Here is a 20,894-nt window from a genome sequence, read left to right on the forward strand (position 1 = left end):
CTGTCATTCTTTCCTGGACAACACAAAGCTCTGCAACACAAGAACATTTTAGAGTATTTCTGACCGTCTATTTCTTGCCCCTTTTCTTTGTCTCCTGTCAGCCTGCAAGTGCAACGGCCATGCCAACCTGTGCCAGGTGACCACAGGAAAATGCTTCTGTACCACCAAGGGGGTGAAGGGAGACCAGTGCCAACTGTGAGTATAAACGATGCACTCTTGTCAACCGTTATTTACCGGTAACGCTTGTCTCCTTGATCAACCTAGTTATGGGCAATGCCCTATACGGACTCTAAAATGACACACCAAGTAACACCTGACCCCTGCCCCCTTTGTGACATCTGACCCTTCCCTCCAGGACCGTTGTGAGGTTGGCCTTCTTGTGAACCCCTTCATCCCCCCCCCCCCCCACCCCCCCACCCCACCCAGCCCCACTTTAGCCGAGTCAGCATATCACCACTCTGCTAATGCACCTCAATAACTTCAATGCCCCGAAATGGGGTTGGCACAGGTGGGCTCAGAACCCGGCATGTGCTTTTGGGGCCGTCCTAGCTCCTGGCCTGGCTGCCATACGCAGCACTATAATAGCCTTAAGTGGCCGGGCGGGCTTGGAGAGGCTGGGTGAAAAATGCTGCATCGATAAATCTGTGGGAGAGAGGGAGAAGGATGTGGGAGGGATTTTTTTTTTTTTTTTTTTTTAAGCCAATGGAGGAAGGCAGAGAGGAAGTGGAGAAAGAAAGGGAAGGAAGGAGGCAGACGGGGATGGAGAGACTGAGAGGAGAGGGCATTTGAAAAAGAAGGCAAATACAGAGAAGAGAAAAAGCAGTGCTGCCCCCTTGGGACAGGCCGGTCTCCCAAAGAGAGAGAAGGAGAACGAGGAATCACGGAGGAATATGCAGCCTGTGTTCAGGTTGGCACAGCCTGTGTTCTGCTCCTCTCTCACCAACCATGTCTGGAGGAGGGGATCCCTCTCTGAATTGCTCCTCCCAAGGTTTCTTCCATTTTTTCTCCTGTTCTCCTGAGTTTTTCCTTGTCTTCCTTGAGGGTTTAGGTTGGTTAAGGGGCAGTTCTATAGGCGTATGTGAAGCCCTCTGTGACACGCTTGCGTGTAAAAAGGGCTATACAAATACATTTGATTTGATTTGATATGTTGCTTCTGCCACAGCAGCCTCTCATCTCCCGGTTTATCCAGGAAGAAGCGTCTGTTTGACTGTGAGCACATCTATGTGTCACTGGTACCAGTTGACCTTTGCACTGTTGGAACGCCAGTGTTTGATGTGCGTGTGTTTCAGCATGTTGGAGTGGGAGGGTGTTGTGCAGACTGGCTGGCATTACAGAATGGAGCTCAGTTACTTCCTTGCATCTGCAGATGCAAACCTGAACAATCTCACATACATAACCACTATATCCAGCTCTGAACAAAACAGGTAGTAGCACTAAGCACCAACCCGATTTTTTAAACCAATCTCAGACTTGAGCGTGATCGGTGGCCTTGTGCCTGTACATCGACTGTGCTCCATTCATGTTGACATTCGTCACCGGTATGTGAGCGTAATGTTCCTTTGGAACCCACTCTTAACTTTCATTACTCACCCCTTTCTCAGACCGGTGAAGGGAAAGAGATGGAAAGAGAGAGAGAGCGAGAGAGCGAGGGAGAATGGAGAGACAGATGGAGTGAGGTAAAAAAAAAAGGAGGGAAAGAGGGCGAGACAAAGGGAAAGCAACCGTGTTTTGTGGGTTTTTTTCTCCGCTTGATTTATACGTGTTCTCTGCGACTCTGCTGTGTCACGTACAGATCCCTTTAAACTGGCTGTCAGAATGGGTAGCTTCCTGAAAGCTTGGTTTTTAATGGCGGTGTCTAGCGCAGGACCATTTATTTGCTATTTTGATTATGAACGAACAATTTCCCTCTGGACAGACTGCAGGTGCCGATGGTATTCAGGAGGTCTACAAATGCACACACACAAACACACACACACACACACACATGCATGCTGGGAGTGCAATAAAAGAAGCATTAGCAGGAAAACAACAGATTGTAATAGTATGTATAGTCTGTGGTCCCCTCATTTTTGTTTTCTTCAGGAGTGTGTGCCCAGGAGATTGCTTTGTCACGCAGACTGAATTGAAACAAAGACAATTTTGGTGTACGAGTGTGTCAATGTGCGGTCGATATGTTTGTGTGTGTTTAAGGGTCTGTGTGTGTGTGTGTTTAAGTGTGTGTGTGTGTGTGCTCAGAAATGTGAAATGAGAGGAAGTCAGGCCAGGAGTGTGGATTCTCCTGGGGGATGTTTGTCCTTTGCTCCAGCTCTGGCTCACTACTCCCTTTGTCTGCTCACACACACACACACACACACAGACACACACACACACACACACACACTCTCTTGTTCACACTGTCTCTCACTGGCTTAGATGGTGTTGAAGCCCCAGGTTGGCCAGTCTGATTGGTTCCCAGTCTCATGTCAACAGGAGGCTGAACAGGGTGTGCTGACGCTGTATATTTGGGAGGTCAGTGTGGGGTTGGAGTGTTGTGTGTGTGTGTGGTAAGAGTGACAAGGGAGAGTTGGGAGACCTGTGGACAGCAGGAGAACATTTCTTTAGAGTGAGTGAGTGAGTGAGTGAGTGAGAAAAATCCGATCCCTGTGCTTATCTCCCCACCTGTCACACATCAAGATGCTTTTCCATCTCTGCTGGTGTGCCGTTCTCCATTTCATTTCCTCTTGAGTGAGTGTGCTCCGTTGCGCGTTTGCGTAACTTGGTGTGTGCTTGTAGTTGTGTGTGCGTGTGAGTGGGTAGAAATAAATGCTCAAAGTAAGTTTCTAGTGAGCTTACGCGAACAACCAAAAGTATGTTCCCCACTGTGTGGTCATGAACAAATAACCGCTGACACGCAGACAGATGGGAAGAGAGAGCTAGAACTCTGTGTAGGAGAATCCAACCCTTTGTGGTTGACAAGAAGAAATAATAACAGTAATGTAATCATTTAGCAGACGCTTTTACCCAAAGTGACATATAGGGGTACAGTACAAGAGGGCTGGGGAGGAACTTGACCCTACGACCTCTTGATCCACAGTCAAATGCCCTAAGCTATACCCCAAATTAGCATAGAGTACAGGAATGTAGTGTTGCGTTGCGGTGAAGGTTGGCTCCATGCAGTCCTGGTAGTAAACAGGGACCAGAAGGGAGGACCCTCTTACATACAGAAGACTTACACTTTATACAACACGGTAGCATCACTGATCAAAGAGGTCTGGAGGATTCAAAACTTTACTAGCAGATCACATTGAGGTTTCTGAAGTCGCATCGGGAAGAAAAATGATCTCTTCTCCTGTCTTCTCCTCTCCACTCCCGTGCCCCCCGAGGAGAAACGGGCTGTGTTGAAACAACCGGGTCTCAGAGACGTGGAATTGCGTACGTGGGTCTTTTTTAGAGACCGTTTATGTGGAACAGGTGTGACAGATCTTTCCCTCTCATTCGACGGCTGCAGCTCAACCAAAGTGACACACAACCTCTGCTTCTGTGACGGTCCCCAGAGAACACTGGGCTCTTAGAGGCTCCTACTTGTCACTCTGAAGCTGTGTGTGTGTGTGTGTGTGTGTGTGTTTACCGTTGTGTGTGTTAAATCATAAAGTGAGTCTTTAATTGAGGATCTGTTGGGACTCTGGCTTGTGTCCTTGTAACGCCTCTCAGGGACTGGTGGGGGAAACAAAGAGCTTGTGTGGGGGGGGGGGGAGGGGGGGGGGTCACATTTACATTTAACATTTAGTCATTTAGCAGACGCTCTTATCCAGAGCGACTTACAGTAAGTACAGGGACATTCCCCCCGAGACAAGCAAGGTGAAGTGCCTTGCCCAAGGACACAACGTCAGTTGGCATGACCGGGAATCGAACTGGCAACCTTCGGATTACTAGCCCGATTCCCTCACCGCTCAGCCACCTGACTCCCCAGGTGTTTGTGTTGTTTGTGTTTCATGGGAAGAGGGGGTTTGGTGGAGTGTAGGGTCTTGGAGTCCAAGTGTAAGACTGGTGAGGGTGAGGGACAGTGGTAAGATGTGGGGTCTGTAGTCCAGGGTGGTCTTCCGTTTTGGCAGCATTAACAGCAGAACTAAGCCGCTTAGCTCGTCCTCCCCTGGCTCCCTAGTGTAGTGTTCAAGTGTTAGTGGTCTCTAGAGAGAGAGCGAGTGTGTGTGTGTGTGTTCCCCCCCATCCCAACTCCCAGCAGGGCTTTTTAACACTGCTGTCATGTTCAGAAGATTACCAGAAGACACATCATTGTTTGAAAGGCCTCTTAGCTGTGTATGTGTGGGTGTACAAACGAAAAGCAGTTCCCTTCCCCTGTCCTCCATGGGTTGACAGTGGGTTAGGGGGGTGGGCAGCTTTCAGACCTGATAACACTCAAGACCACCAAAGCTTATGTTGTCCAAACTTCCTGTGAGCAGCCATGAAGATGCCCCCCCCCACTCCACCTTCCTCCCAGCCCCCCCTACCTTCCAGCCCCCCTTACCTCCCAGCCCCCCCTACCTCCCAGCCCCCCTTACCTCCCAGCCCCCCTCCCCCCCTACCTCCCAGCCCCCCTCCCCCCCCTACCTCCTAGCCCCCCCCCCCCCACCTCCCAGCCCCCCCCTACCTCTCAGCCCCCCCTACCTCCCAGACCCCCCCTACCTCCAAGACCCCCCCTAACTTCCAGCCCCCCCTACCTCCCAGCCCCCCCCAACCTTCCAGCCCCCCCTACCTTCCAGCCCCCTTACCTCCCAGCCCCCCTCCCCCCCTACCTCCTAGCCCCCCCCCTACCCTCCCAGCCCCCCCCTACCTCTCAGCCCCCCCCTACCTCCCAGACCCTCCTACCTCCAAGACCCCCCTACCTCCCAGCCCTCCCTACCTCCCAGCCCCCCCCTACCTCCCAGCCCCCCCTAACTTCCAGCCCCCCCTACCTCCCAGCCCCCCCAACCTCCCAGCCCCCCCTACCTTCCAGCCCCCCCTACCTTCCAGCCCCCCCTACCTTCCAGCCCCCCCTACCTCCCAGCCCCCCCAACCTTCCAGCCCCCCTACCTTCCAGCCCCCCAACCTTCCAGCCCCCCTACCTTCCAGCCCCCCTACCTTCCAGCCCCTCTACCTTCAAGCCCCCTACCTTCCAGCCCCTGCTAGCCTTCCTCTCAGTCCGGGTGCAGGACACAGCACCGCCGTCCTTGGCTGGATGAAATATTCAGCTCCGCTACATCCTGACCCTGTCGCACTGCGGGGCAGTCGGGCTGAGGAGGGCTGAGGCTGAACAGAATTTTACAAACGCAGGGGGGGTGACCCGCTCCATCTCGCCGTTACCCAGACTGCCTTGCAGGGCTATTATTACCTCCATTTATTTACTCTCCAGGCCGTATTTACTGATTTATCATACGTGTTTAGAAAAGGCTTGTCAGGGCAGGCTGTCTATGGATTTTTCCCCAAACTGGTTTCCTTGGTGGCTGGCACTGGACTTTCTGGCTACCTCCCTGGTTGGTTGGCTGACGGTCTTGTTGGCTGATTGGCTCGCTGGCTGGACAGCCTTTTTTCCTGGCCCTTGTCTGGCTGCTGTGTTGCCATAGTAATGGCAGTAAATGCTGGTGTTTGCACTGCAGTAATGACCACTGGCTTCATAACCCCCTACTGCATGATCAAATGGCAACTACCACAATTACCCTCTCTCTCACACACACACACACACACACACACACACACACACACACACACACACACACACACTGTACATAAAACATTGATCATACTGCACTCCAGCACCTAACCTCAGACACACTTTGTTCATGTTGGTTCAGGTCTAGGCTTTCTTTCAGCTAGTTCTATTCAGAGACCCTGCGATCCAGTCTAACTAACACCTGCCTCTGTATTCAACACTCGGGGTGGAGAAGTAGTTCCTCAGACAAGGTCAGGTTGTTGCTGCTGTTGAAGAGCCCTCAGTGAAGCTGTCAGCAGGCCTCCCCCTGCTCAGTGGTAGACACTCCTGGAGCTTGTCTCTCTCTCTCTCTCTCTCTCTCTCTCTCTCTCTCTCTCTCTCTCTCTCTCTGTCTCTCTCTCTCTCTCTCTCTCTCTCTGTCTCTCTCTCTCTGTCTCTCTCTCTCTCTCTCTCTCTCTCTGCTGGAGCTTGATTGTCTAGATATCTCTCTTTGTCCTATAGATTGTCTAGCTCTCTCCTGGAGCTGGACTCTGTCTATCTCTCTCTCTCTCTTTCTCTCTCTCTCTCTCTCTCTCTCTCTCTCTCTCTCTCTCTCTCTCTCTCTCTCTCTCTCTCTCTCTCTCTCTCTCTCTCTCTCTCTACTGGAGCTTGATTGTCTAAATATCTCTCTTTGTCTTGTAGATTGTCTAGCTCTCTCCTGGAGCTGGACTCTGTCTGTCTCTCTCTCTCTCTCTCTCTCTCTCTCTCTCTCTCTCTCTCTCTCTATCTCTCTCTCTACTGGAGCTTGATTGTCTAGATCTCTCTCTTTGTCCTGTAGATATTTATTGTTGTTGTCTTTGGAGAGGTGTTAGACAACCGAGCCTCTTTAGTTAATCCAATTGTTTTACAATGACACCCCCTCTCTTTCAATGTATTTGCAGGTGTGACTCCGAGAACCGTTACCTTGGCAACCCTCTCAGAGGAACGTGCTACTGTAAGTATCCTGGATACACACCTGAGTCTCCCTTGCCTCCTCGTACTCCAGACAGACAAACACTCACACACACACACACACACACCCACACACACACACACAAACATGCACACAAACTTCACAACACCGCCCCCACTTCACTCCTACTCACTCACTTCTTCACGCATCTGCGCATCTCCATGACCTTCGACCCCACAGTACGCACTCCACGCAGGCAGATGGAACCGTTTACCTAGCTCTCGGCCTTATGGGAGAGACGATGTGCTTTTAGAAGAGGAGAGGAGCGAGGCGGAGGGGAGAGGGGAGGGGAAAAAAGAGGGGGAGACGGGGAAGGAGAGGGTCGAGGGGAGGGAGAGGAGAGAAGGGAGATGAAGGGAGAGAGAGAGTAGAGGGGAGGCGAGGCGAGGTCCCATCAGATGCTAGTAACATCCCTTCTACTCAGACTGATTCATTTCATTTAGCGGCAACTCGTTGGCCTTTTTAAAGTTGGAAGTTCAGAGATGAAATTATGAAGTACTAACAGCTGTTTCCCTCTATCGGTCTGCCGGTGTTGCTCTACGGGCCAATTGTAAGGTTACCAGCTTAGGACCAAGTTCAAAGGCTGTCAATAACAATAGACATCCAGCTGGGTCAAGTCTCTAAGAGTTCACTGAAAAGCTGGGGTGGGTAACCTTACCCTCAACCGCAATCAAATCTGCTCTCTAAAGAAGTTCTCTGATCACGGCAAATATGTCTTTGATCAAGGCAATATCGATAGAAACCACAATATTAGAGGAGAAAAATAAATGAAAGGTGATACTGGATGTGCATGAGGGCATTCGTCACTGGATCATCTGACGCTTGAGCTGTTCTGCCACCGTCCCTTCTGACGGATGTCGGCACTAGGTGGCACCATCGCAGTGCAGAGTGCCCGTGGTTTCCAGGCAGTGACTGAGGGCATATTGTGGGCACAGTTCCCATCCAACCTCTGTCACAGCGATCACCGAGAGAGCTCTCCAGATGGGTTTGACAACTTCCTCCCTGAGGGCGATGTCACATCCTGACTATCTCTCCCGTGTTGGTTAGTGAGTGGTTCCGAAGTCATTAACCTGTAACCTGTTTCAGGTCCATTTACCCACCTATCTGTCGATCTGTCCCTATCTGCCTCTTATATATTTGAACAAAGGCCTAAAAGGCACGGAGACAGTCTAAAAGGCCCATTAGAAAGACATCAGTCCTCTCTTCCAGAGACAGAGTGAGCCACAGGGCTGATAGCAGAGATCAAATATTAGCATTCAGATGTCACAGTGGACATGGTGGTCAAACCTACAAAACAGGGGGAAAGGTATGATGTATTCAGGTTCAAGATAATATTTTATGAACTTGCTATAGGCAGGGTCGTTTCACAGAAATGTGTCTTGCCCTGCCTTGATTCAGAGGTGGGGCTCCGGTATCTTGCACTCCCTAGAGTCCATGAGCCATAGCTCTACCGCAGCCATACAGCCACAAGCACAGAACCACTTACAGGCTTTACAACCTCCTTTCACAGAAGCCAAAGACAAGTTTAAGAGCCACTTTGATGGACACCTCAACTATGTCCAATCCCATCCACATCCATGTTTAGTTACTACGCACACCAACGTACAAACACAGCTGTTAAAAATCAAAGTGATTTTAACTAAACATGGACTGGCCTGGCTAAGCTTTGAACATTGCCCTGCTCTGAGCCATGATGTCAAAACATGGTCTATATATTTCCTTTGCCTCTATTTGCTGATGGTACTCAAACATGTTTGTTTTTTCCCCCAATCACTGCAAGCATTTTTTTTCTCAAATTTTCTAACAGACGCTACAGTAGGCAGCCACAGAGCAGGAAACAGTTTCTGTGTTTGTGCACAGTTCGCTGGGATGTTTATCCTCTTTTTCCACTGTTTTACTCTAGCACCCGTCTTCATGATAACTCTTAAATCATACGACTGTAAACTGTACAAGAAAAATGTGTTCGTGTCTACGTAGCAGCATGGATCGCTTGTGTTTTTGCTGGTCGGATCACAGTGATTGCACGGTTCTGATTCGTTCTTCCCTGCCGACCTGAGTCTGCACAGCCAGGCACGCTCCAGGCCGACATCAGAAAGTTAGAGTGACTAATTGAGCCAATTTTGACCGAGGAATCGGTTTGTCTGAAGACGAATGCACTCACAAACACACACACACACACACACAGACTGACAGACACTCAAACACATACAAACAGCAGATACACAACATTACCAGACTGCCCTAAGGGGAAGTGACTGCAACATCTCTCATCTATTGTTTTACAGGATGGTGACATGCTAATGCACCCACGGGCCAATGCAATGCTAGTAATGACACAGCAGAGCTGGGATAAAATCAAACACAGCGATGCTAATGATGAGAGTGACAATGATGATGAATCTACGATGATGCTACCTCATAAACCACTTTATCACGCCCAATGTTTAAGTTGTTAGCTTGATCTCTAAGGCATCTTCCCCTTTCGAAGGACTTGGTCTATTTCGCATTTGATGTCTCATATTTGAATGGCCGATGAATGTCTATCGTTTGGCCGTGCTATTGTAGCTAACAAGCTACTGTCTCCATCACTGACCAGGCAGACGAGCTCGGCTAATGAGCCGGCCCCTCGTCAATGAGCTGACCAGTCTGGTGTAGTTAGTGTAATGAGAGGATGGCTATGCTAGCCAGGCTAATGAGTCTCTCCCAGCATAGCCCCTTTGCTGTAGATCAGAGCTGGTCCTCAGATGGAAGTCGACAGAGCCACCAAGGGTCTTCCACCAGTCATCCATTATCCCAACACCAGTTAGGACCAGTTAAGAGGCGCCCTGCCCCTTGCCCGCTGGCTTCCTCATTAAGTTATAATCAGCCACTTTGCATTAGCGGCTAAACGCTCGCTGACAGGCATTCCGCTTGGGAGGCTAACCAGGGTCACCGGCATCTCTCTCTGATGCCCAGCGACACCGGACTCTGCACGCCAGCCATCGATAGCCTGGCGTCTGCTTGGATTATATATTTAGGAGGAGGGCATCGTAAACAGTGGAATCACTAGAAGTGCACCGTTTTTAAACATTTCAACATTTACAAAAGTTTGGTGGGGATAAATTAAAGAATTATTTTACACATTTTTCCAACTTTACACAGGCAATTGATAATTTAATAATATGGCATTAAATCAATTATGCTCCTCCTTAAATGTAATGACACACCCTAGAGAGTGATGTTCATAAGAAATAGGCAGAAATGTAGAAAAAAAAAATACTAAATGTAGATAATTACCTTGTCTCATCTTCATGTCAAAGTATTGGCCTTTCTGGTCGAATACTAGACAGCCCATCATTTTGGATTTATGCAGCACTAAATTAGGAATCCCAAGAGCTAATCTTTATGAATTTTCTGGATGCTTTACTTACATTTACCAAGAATCGTTCAACCCATTGCAGCTCTACTTCAGAGTGTAAGACTAGATAACTGATGCGTCTGTCCTTTCACAGATGAACCTGAAAACCTTTTGAAAATAATTGGATAATGGATAATTGACACCTACATGCATTATCTCCCTCGTTCCTCCTAGCTGTGATCCACTATGTTCTCCCCTCTACTTCCCTCCTTTCTTCTGTACTTATAAAGAAGGTGTTTCAAATGGGAAATAATGACTTGTAACAGGCGTCAAATCAAGTCTCGAGAGTGGATCCTGTGTAGGGAATGTTCTAGAAACTCCATGCTTGTTTTTTGCCCTCTGGAAACAAAATGTATAATAATATCAATTGACCTCCTAGGGTGGAAGCCTTCTTGGTTGAGTATCTTGTTTCTGAGGAGCGGGAGCAAAGATACATGTTATGCTAACTGTTGCTCACGTATGAGATGTATCTATGGCATGCAATACCTTTTGTGATACATCTGTGTGAACCGTTCGTAGAGAACTGGCACTTGTACAGTATGTACTGTGTAATTCAGATTTCATCAGCTGAATTGTTGTCAGCTGTTTCTGATGGGAGTCTTAATTAGCTGAGTGAACTTTTGCAACACGACAGCTCCTTCTAACAGGCGTATAATCAAACATATTGCAGGATGTGGGACGGATTATGCAGCTTGACAAGTAGCTTCCATTCATTACATTGCCATTGTCTTCTCTGTGAACTCATACACCTCTCTCCCTCCTTCCATCCCCCTCTCTCTCACTCACTAGCTCCCTCACACACACACACACACACACACACACACACACTCATTACCGTGTACCCAGCAGGGGTTCTTTGAGTGGGCTATGCCTCTTCATCATACAGTGATTCCAAACATCCAGAAACCTTCCAGCAACCCACTTCCAAGTTCCCCCTGAACTTGTGTGTCCCCTTTACGGAGTGTGTGGAAGTGTGTGAAGTTTACTGAAGACCCTTATGGGATAAACAACACACATGTAGACCGGCTGCCTGGAAGCCACAGAACCACATCAGCTTTGATCTGATAACTCCTAAATCCTGTAACTCGGCGTGGCGGTTAAACAAAACACAACTTTGTCAAACATAATTTCCTTTCGTCTCGGAGAGGATGAAATGTGCGTTTTTAAAGGAAGAGGTCAATTCAAGTCCTGCCCGATCTCTGCAGGAGAATTTTGTTCCTCTTTTGCAAGGTTTTTAATTGTTCTCTGCCTGGTACCTTAATTAAGTTTAAACAATTTTCTACCTTCAATGCTGTACATAGCAGCTCCAGAGTAGGCCTCCATCACTACTGGGCTCTTAACAATGGTAGCTGTGGGCTTTGCATGCATTTCTATGTGTCTTTACAATTCATATTCAACGAGCAGTCTATTGCTGTGCAGCCAATTTTAGACATGCTGGTAGATTCAAATGATATATTTCTTTCTGTGTATTTCTTCTCTGGATTCCAACCCTAAGGGATCGTAAAACCGCTGGGATTTAATAGATTTTGGTCAAAGAGATTGAGTGTTGAGATGGAGTGTGCTAGAAACATCTACATCAGAGTGTAAACAGGGAGCACATCGGCAGTAGTGGAGGCTAATGTGGACATTGCCTTTTTGAACCCTCTGCAATGTGTTTCCACTCATACCCCATTTAACATGAATGGCAGGTCTGAAGCTGCTCAAAATGGAAATGAGTCAAGGCACTGAACCGTTCCATTAAGTGCAACCGGTCAATTTGTCATTTCTCTGATTGCACGTGACGGTGTAAGCCCACGGCTCAGCCGTGCAGAGCACGTTCAATGCGGCCCGCCGCCGACCCTCTTTTCTCGGCCTATCGCGGCCGGCCTGGGCGCCTTGAGTCTGGAAGCCGTCTGAAGCAGCGTGACAAGGTGACCCTCCCAGACTCTCTCAGGGCTCCAGATGTTAAACGCTTCCATACCCCCTCAGCGTTATAGCCCCTATTGTGTGTCCGGCAAACACACTCACTCAGAGAAGACGACGACCGTTTAGAGACAGAAAAGGGGCTATTGAACAGGCCTAAACCTGGGAATTAGTCTATCAGCGCAGCACTCGTGTCCAATCGATCAAACTGCACCCTTTAATGACCGGTGGCTGCTTGCAGGGCTGATTTAGATCTCAGACCAGTCTTCACTTCTGTATACTTAAGTCTTTAATTGAATATTGACGTGGTGGTCGATAATTTAGACGTTTATATATCTGGCAACATCTGATGATTAGAGCGTACAACATCTCTGAAGAAGAAGGGATCTGTTGATTGTGTTGATAATGAAGGGTACAATTGTTTTCAGAACTATAACCATAACCTGTCTGCAGTATTTCAACCCCCCTTATTATATTTCAATCCTATGCTGGTGGCAAACAACAAACACTTAAACTGCAATGCCATGAGAAACTGTTCTGAACGTTAGATTGCTTGTTTGAGTTAGTGTTTATTTAGTGTGTGGTTTTTGTGTGTGTGTGTGTGTGTGTGTTGTAGATAACCTGCTGATAGACTACCAGTTCACCTTCAGCCTGCTCCAAGAGGATGATCACCACTACACATCCATCAACTTCATGGCCTCGCCTGAACAGGTCAGTCAGCAACACAACCTGAATTAGAATCCCAATATCTGTCTGGGACTTGAATCAGTCAGTAACCAAATCTGTAACCTAAATCCACTCAATCTGAATTCATTTGTAACTGAATCAAAATACTTCTCGCTCAGAATCTTTCCAAAACACCACCGGAATCAATCTGTAGTTGAGCCGGAATCGTTTTCTATTTCATTCTGATAACTGAGTGGAAAATGTTTCATACCTCCAAAACGAATAGTATATACCAAGATGAACGGTGACTTACTGTACCTCTCTCTCTCTCTCTCTTTCTGTAGAGCAACAAGAATCTTGATATGTCCATCAATGCATCCAACAACTTCAACCTCAACATCTCCTGGTCCATCGGCTCAACAGGTAACAATCATTCAGTCAATAAAGTATAAGTACTGAATAAGTTAAGCTAATAAATGACCATCTGGCCTAGCGTTGTGCATTGTTTTAGGAGTGGTATGAGACTTCAGTTGGTTACCCAACCTGCTAAATGAAGGGCTTAAAATGTACCCTAATCATCCCTTATTACAGAGTTTTTGGGGGTTAGAATCACTTGTGTGTCTCGAGGGGGAATGCCCTACTTGACAAAACACTGCGATGATATTTAGAATTCTAGCATTGGGACATTTTCAGAGTGTTTTTGTGTGATTTCAATTAAGATAAAGTTGTGCTTTGACAGTAGCAGTGTCTTGGGGGTTAGAATCTCCGAGTGGAGTGTCATTTGGGAGTGGACTGCAGGGATGGACTCGACAATCACACACTCGCCGATTAAGAGCCGGGCCCTAATCTTTTATTCACACTGTCTCAAAGACTCCGCCATTAAGGCATTACTCCTGATAATATTTTGAAGGGCGTCAACTTTTTAGTTTTGAAAGTGTGTCAGATCGATTTTCTTCTCTCTTTTTTTTTCTCTCTCTGATCTTTTTTGTTGTTGTCTGTGCGTGTGCCATGCCGTGTGTGTGTGTGTGTGTGTAGTTTGTCTCTTGTGTGTCATATTCTATGTACTCATTTCTGCTCTGTTGCTACTGTGCAGCACTTTGGTTGGCACTATGTACTCTAAAAGAATATGATTGATTAGGAAAACTACACATGGACACAGGCCTGGGAGACGTTTGGTATAACATTCATATTTCTGAATTCTCTTCTATCTAGCTGGCACAATCTCAGGTGAAGAGGTACACATTGTATCCAGGACCAACATTAAGGAACACAGAGACAGTTTCTCCTGTGAGAAATTCAACTTCCGCCTCAACCCCAACACCACCTTCTATGTCTATATCAGCAACTTCACCTGGCCAATCAAGATCCAGGTAAGACAAGCACCAGCCTGCAAACACACACACACACACACACACACACACACACTCTATTCACATGCTTTCTGTCATTCTAACCAGTTTGTTTATTTAAGTGTGAGTCATTGTGTTTTGTGAGGCAAAGAGAGTTTGCATATTGATCTTAATAACACATAGCTTCTCACCATTGCTCTGAAATGAACACTTTGAAATTAAGCCCTGCATTATTGCCTCAGTTGTAAATTGTTATTAATGGTTATTAATTGATTATCTCGTGGTGCTTTTGTAATGTATATGTTGTAGGAATACGTTTTAGAAATACTTTTTTAGAAATATTTTCTTCCCGTGTAAACCTTTAATATTTATACATCTGTTTTGTATAGATATAGATCCCTCCGGTTTTAAGGGCTGGATGGATTAAATGTTAGTTCCCTGAATTTATATCCACGCAATTTATAAGCCAAGAAATCAAGGTCTGTGTCTTTAACGCATAAAACGTTGTGAAGACAATAAGCATAAACGAAATGAAATATGTGTAGCCCAAAAAATAATGAGTCAATGATCCGTGAGTTTGTAGTGTCTCCATCAATTCCGGGCTGGGTGCTTTAAAACAGAGACAGCCCCACGAAATAGTCACGCTGTAATCTTATGATCCATAAAATTGAAGTCGGCTTTAGCGGTTATATTTTAAGAAGGGTGTCAGCTTGACTGTTGCGATGGGAAAGTGGTGGCAGGGGATCGAACAGAGACTCTGCAGACAGACAGGCCACACCAAGAGACAGACCCTTTCCTGAAGCAGAGAGACATCCATTGAGAGATGGGGAGGCGGAGGAGAGAATATGGACGACTGGGTGAAGTGAGGAGAGATGGTGGGGTGCGGGTGGGGGTGGAGGGAGAAAAGATGAAGGAGAGGGGTAAGAAAAGCGGATGACAAAGGAAAGAGAGATGGAGCTATGGTAGAAAGACGGAGCAGAAGAGGAGGAGGGATGGAGGAGAGGGGAATAGATGGGAGAGTGGGGGGGGGGGTGAAAGAAAGATGGTGTGTGAAGATAAAGGAGGGAGGATGTCAGGGAAGGAAGGAACACCAGATGTGTGGACCGACATGTGAGAGTGAGAATGAGAGGGAGAGGGGAGAGGGAGGTAGAGGGAGAGGGAGAGGGGAGAGGGGAGAGGGAGAGCAGGGCGCTTCTAGTTGAAAGGCCTGTCAGCCAAGCCCAGCCTTCTCCTCGCTACGTGATAAACGCTGTCCCGTCTCGCCTCGTCTCGTCTGAGGAAAACAAAGAAAGGTGTGCTGGGATCCGGGATGAATGGCACCTGACTGACCGTACCCACGGCTCGGCTAACTGAAACGTGTGCTAACTGTGTGAGTGGAAACTGGAGGACTCACAGTGGGTTTGGTCAACTGTGTTCTCCACCTCACTCTCTTCTATCCAGCGGCTCGTGTTTGTCAGGGTGTCCCCAGTCCTCAGAGGAAGCCACCCCCAGCAGGGCCTGCCTTGCGATGCTAAAGGAATTAGTTTCAACTAAAAATCCCTGCTTATCACAGCTATCAATGCGCTCTGTAATAGAGTCAGTGCAGATGTGGCTCTTCCTGGGAGGTTATTACTAAACATCCTGCCAGTTGCGGAGCTCATTAGCCATCGATCCAGCCTGTATGGACTCACATTCCCATTAAGGAAGCCTAATCAGGGCTCCATATAGACGAGGAAGGTAACATGAGTCCCAGATGACGATGATGAGCCTTATCCCACAACCATGTATAGACACGCATCAGGAACACACACACACACACACACTCACACACACACACACACACACACACACACTCACACACACACACACACACACACACACACACACACACACACACTCACACACACACACACACACACACAGTGTGTTGTTAGTAACCTGAGCCCAGTCCGTGCCTGCCCCATCCCCTGCTCTCCTCTGCCCTGTTGACCTTGGAAGCTTCCGATACAGAGAGAGTGGCGATGAGGTCTAGACTATTACTAATGACTGTCTCTCTATCTGATGAACTGGTTAATGAGTAGGGCTCAGCCAGCCACGGTGCATGGTTGGACATACACAGCCACGGTGCATGCTTGGACATACACAGCCACGGTGCATGCTTGGACACACACAGCCACGGTGCATGCTTGGACATACACAGCCACGGTGCATGCTTGGACATACACAGCCACGGTGCATGCTTGGACACACACAGCCACGGTGCATGCTTGGACACACACAGCCACGGTGCATGCTTGGACATACACAGCCACGGTGCATGCTTGGACATACACAGCCACGGTGCATGCTTGGACACACACAGCCACGGTGCATGCTTGGACATACACAGCCACGGTGCATGCTTGGACATACACAGCCACGGTGCATGCTTGGACATACACAGCCACGGTGCATGCTTGGACATACACAGCCACGGTGCATGCTTGGACATACACAGCCAGTTGTCAGCTTGGTGCAGGGTCTTACTCCTCCAAAGCTGTGATACAATGTCATACTGTAATGGTCTTCAGTATGGAATATTATTATTTATTTTTTTCTTTATTCCGGACACACAAAAAACAGTCCATAGCACAATACAAAACATAGCAAAAGACAGACAAATACAAGATAAAACACATACGATAAGAAATAGTTGAATGAATAGTTGAACTACTAGACTGGTTAGACAGACAGTGGATAGAAAGATGGCCCATTCTTCTTTCTCTCCCCTCACAGTGTGAACAGGTGCATTGTGAGGGATCCCAGTTTTTTTTTTTTTTTTTTTTTTTGCAGGTCCAGCCAAAGTACAGACATTTATACATTTTGCATGAATCTCCTGCAGTCCTGTCTGCTCTATGGTTTTAAAGCAGCTCGTCTTCCCCATGTGTCAGTCTCTATGACTGTGCTAGCTGCCTATGCTAGCCCTTTGATTTTATTAACAGTGGCAGGGAGATGGGGTGCATTTGATTGAGACCCTGGTCCACCCCCCCGGGCCTTAGGAGGATCCTATCCCAACGGCCCCCTTGGTTGTCCAGCCAAGTGCTTGACTGAAATATCTGTCACTCACACTCTATGTGGCAGTGTTACTGGTGACAGTGGCTGAGGGCGTGATACGTAGTCTCTGGTGAATCATCTCCTGCACCACAGTGGCGGAGAGAATTAGGCTGTAGTCTCTCTAATGGCACACAGACTAATATACACCTGACTGATCGCGTGTAGACAATCGTCGCTTGACCTTTTTGTTTTCTATGGTACATGTCAAAGTCCTTTTGAATCAGGTCGAGACCTTCCTCTATCTCTGTCTCTCTCTCTCTCTCTCTCTCTCTCTCTCTCTCTCTCTCTCTCTCTCTCTCTCTCTCTCTCTCTCTCTCTCTCTCTCTCTCTCTCTCTCTCTCTCTCTCTCTCTCTCTCTCTCTCTCTCTCTCTCTCTCTCTCTCTCTCTCTCTCTGAGTCTTATTCAGTATGACGGAAACACAACAAACTCATTTCAAATGTCTCTCTTAAACACACACACACACACACACACACACTCACACCCATTCTCTCGCCCTTTCTCATGTTCACACACAACACATTCATCCAGACACGCTCAGGACGACTGCAACACCACACACTGCTTTCACATCCACTCCGCAGAGCCTAATGAGATCTGAAGGGAAACAGCCAGCTAATTTTACAGTGTTTAACAGAGGGAATATGAAGTAGCTTAGCCTAGCATGACAGACACCCGCGTAGCAATGTCACCTTCCCCGAGCGAACATCTGGGGGATAGAACGTGCGCGCGAGGGGTCAGGTGGAATGTGTTACGATGTGCCTGTGTTGTTTACTGTCAGTGCGGCTTGGTGTGTGTGTGTGCATGTTTGTGTGTGTGTGTATGTGGGAGAAAGAGAGAGAGTAAGGGAGAGAGAGAATACGTTTGTGTAGGTGTTGGTCCTCTTGTCCATCTGTCTTTTTTTCTCCTTTTTTTGTCCTCATATGTGAGGACCCGTGCCCCCCCCCCCCCTCCCGCCCGTGTAGAAGGTGATTAATCCCGTCCCCGTTAGCGCGAAGCAGGAGGACGTGTTCCGGCAGTGATGATGAAGAGTGTTAACACTCTGCGCTGCTGATGGATGACTCTCTGAGCTGCAGCCAAACGGCCCCCGCCCATCGCTCTCGAGGAGGGGAGGATGTCGGGAACACCGCTATGGATGTCTGAGACCAACAACACACACATATTCACTTACACACACACACACACGCACGTACGAGAGCACACACACACGCACACATACATGCTCGTACACATGCACAAACATGGGCATGTTGGCTCACAAACGTGCTCGCACACGCACCTCGGCCTGGTCCGCCTCAGTGTTCCCCCCTGTGGATAGATGACATCACCTCTACGCCGAGGGCTGGTTGGAGGGCAGGGTGAGCGTGAGCATTGTAATTGGTCGTCCTTGCGGAACAGATTTTGATTGGTTCTGTCACGGTGACCTTGCACCTTTCCTGCCCGCTCTCTGGGTTTTCGACCATGACATCACATTTTGCCCAGATGAACAGTAGTTTGGGTTTTTTAATCTGCTACTTGGTTTTCACGCGGCAGTGCGATGTTAACTTGTTTGGTGAAGTGAGAGACTGGAGCAGGCTCTCTCTGTCACATTTGAGCTGTTCTCTCCTCTGTTCCCATCTCTCTCACGGTCTCTTTATATTCATTTCTCCCGTTCGTTGTTTCTCCTATTCATCCGTTTCCTACCCAACATCAATTTGTAACTCGATATCTCTGCCACTCTCACGCTCCCGTTGTGATGTGCCTCAATCTTCACAACCAGCCTGACCCATCCCCAACCCCTCAATGACATTTGAATGTAGGGTCAGGATGAGGATTATTGCACCTACACACAAACCCTCTGTCTGTCTCCTACCAGCACCTCTGCCCCCCCCCCCAGCCCAGATCTGTCTGAGTGCTGTCCTCTCATCGATCCCCCCCCCTGTCCCATCCCGCCTCCTCCTCACAGCCCTAATCCAGCTGATTAAATGCCCTTTCAGTCGCTGCGGCCATTGTTGTTCGTCCATCTCCAAGCCTCTCGATCGCCCGCTAATTTGATTTTCTCCCCAACACAGAGTCACTTGTTTAGCCTCTCAGCGGTCGTCATTAAATAGAACGCCCCGGGACTAATCTCATTTCTGACAGGCAGTGTGCAGCCTAACTTGGGAGTCTGCATCCTTACACTACACACACACACATGCATGCATGCATACTACTCCTGCCGTTGCCGTGACAAAGTGTCCTTTATTGGATAAAAAGGAAATTGAGAGGGCCGGGTCTATCTGGGGCCGGGCCTCTCAGAGCCAGATCGTCTTCCATGAGGCTGAAAGGGGAGAGGCCGGGCTAAGTGCTCGCTGGACAGAGATACAGGAAATGACATGTTAGAACATCAGGGGCTGCTGGGTCGTAGCCATCATCACCACCAGTGCATGTGTGTGTGTGTGTGTGTTTTCTGTATACCTGCAACCTAGTCCAGGTGTGAACATGTGGTCAAAATCATTAACGGGGGGGGGGGGGGGAGAAACTAAAGCATTGCTTATGTAATTGTTTTGATTTTCATGGACACATGGATGTCGCTACATGCGTGAATTTAATTTGAACTTAAATTGAATTGATTGTCCAGATAAAACTGTTATACCACAGCCAACTAATTCACCTTCTGATGATTGGAAATAGGTGTGTGGAGTTTGGCCGTTTCAGATCTCTCCCTCTTTTACATTTACATTTACATTTAGTCATTTAGCAGACGCTCTTATCCAGAGCGACTTACAGTAAGTACAGGGACATTTCTCCCCGAGGCAAGTAGGGTGAAGTGCCTTGCCCTAGGACACAACATCATTTTGCACGGCCGGGAATCGAACTGGCGACCTTCTGATTACTAACCCGCTTCCCTAACCGCTCAACCACCTGAGCGGTTAGGGAAGCGCTCAACCACTCCCCCTTTTAGAACAACAGTGATCGACAGACCCTCGCGGCTAATGTGTGAAATTGGTTCCTCTTGATGATTTGACAGAAGTAGGCTTGGTCCTCAGGAAGCTCACTTTATTGTCCAGCTGCAGCCAAGCTCCCCCAACAGACACACACAAACAAACAGACTGACTGACTGACATAAATAGACAGACAAAACGAATTGCAAAGGACAGAGTTAGCCACAGGCCAAAACACAGCCCCGCCACATGAAACGAGGCATAAACCCCCATTCAGGAAAAGCTACACCCAAAACCAACCTCAAACTCTTCCTAATGAGTCAACATATTTCTCTCACAACGCCAGAGATAATTCCTGCATAATGTTTAGAATTCCTGCATAATGACTTTAAATGGAGATGGCAGGTTTGCACCTGTAGAAATAAAGTTAATTGCCCAATTGCCTTTAAGGGTGAATTAAGTTGTGTTGAATTAAAGCACTTCCCTGCATTTGCCGTTCTTGGTGATTGAATTCCGGGGTCTGTTGCTGATGGCAAGTTAGCACTTAGCCTGGTACTTAGGACCCATTTGGGAGCCGATTGAGTGGACCCCTGCTGGGGTCTGTGTGCACCATGGGTCGGGACACAGACCCAGGTCTGGTCAGGCTGTTAGCAGGAAGCTGGAGCTATTGGATATCAATGGTTCTACGCTGTCACGCAACTAGCAGGCAGGGCGGAGGGTGGAGGAGGAGGGAGGGGGGAGGGCGGAGGGTGGAGGAGGGAGGGTGGAGGAGGAGGGAGGGGGGGAGGAGGGAAGGGGGGGAGGGTGGAGAGGTGGGTGCAGGAGGTGGGGGAGGTGAGAGAGAAGAAAGAGAGACTATGGATCACTGTAAAAAAGGGAAAACTCAATGGAACGGACAGACCGTGTCAGGGTCAAATATGATGACTGTGAATAAAGTGGACTGTTGAGAAG

General features: G+C 48.1%; 1 protein-coding gene across 1 annotated transcript in view; it reads left to right on the top strand.

Annotated features, from left to right (window-relative positions):
* atrnl1a (attractin-like 1a) overlaps window positions 1–20,894 on the top strand; it is a 49,000-nt gene that overhangs the window by 26,924 nt on the left and 1,182 nt on the right. Inside the window, 5 exon segments of the mRNA XM_067235721.1 lie at window positions 102–195; window positions 6,586–6,638; window positions 12,572–12,666; window positions 12,966–13,044; window positions 13,834–13,991. Of these exon segments, the coding sequence (XP_067091822.1) occupies window positions 102–195; window positions 6,586–6,638; window positions 12,572–12,666; window positions 12,966–13,044; window positions 13,834–13,991 (479 nt within the window).

The sequence above is a fragment of the Osmerus mordax genome, chromosome 5, assembly GCF_038355195.1.
Source record: "Osmerus mordax isolate fOsmMor3 chromosome 5, fOsmMor3.pri, whole genome shotgun sequence".
Lineage (NCBI taxonomy): Eukaryota > Metazoa > Chordata > Actinopteri > Osmeriformes > Osmeridae > Osmerus > Osmerus mordax.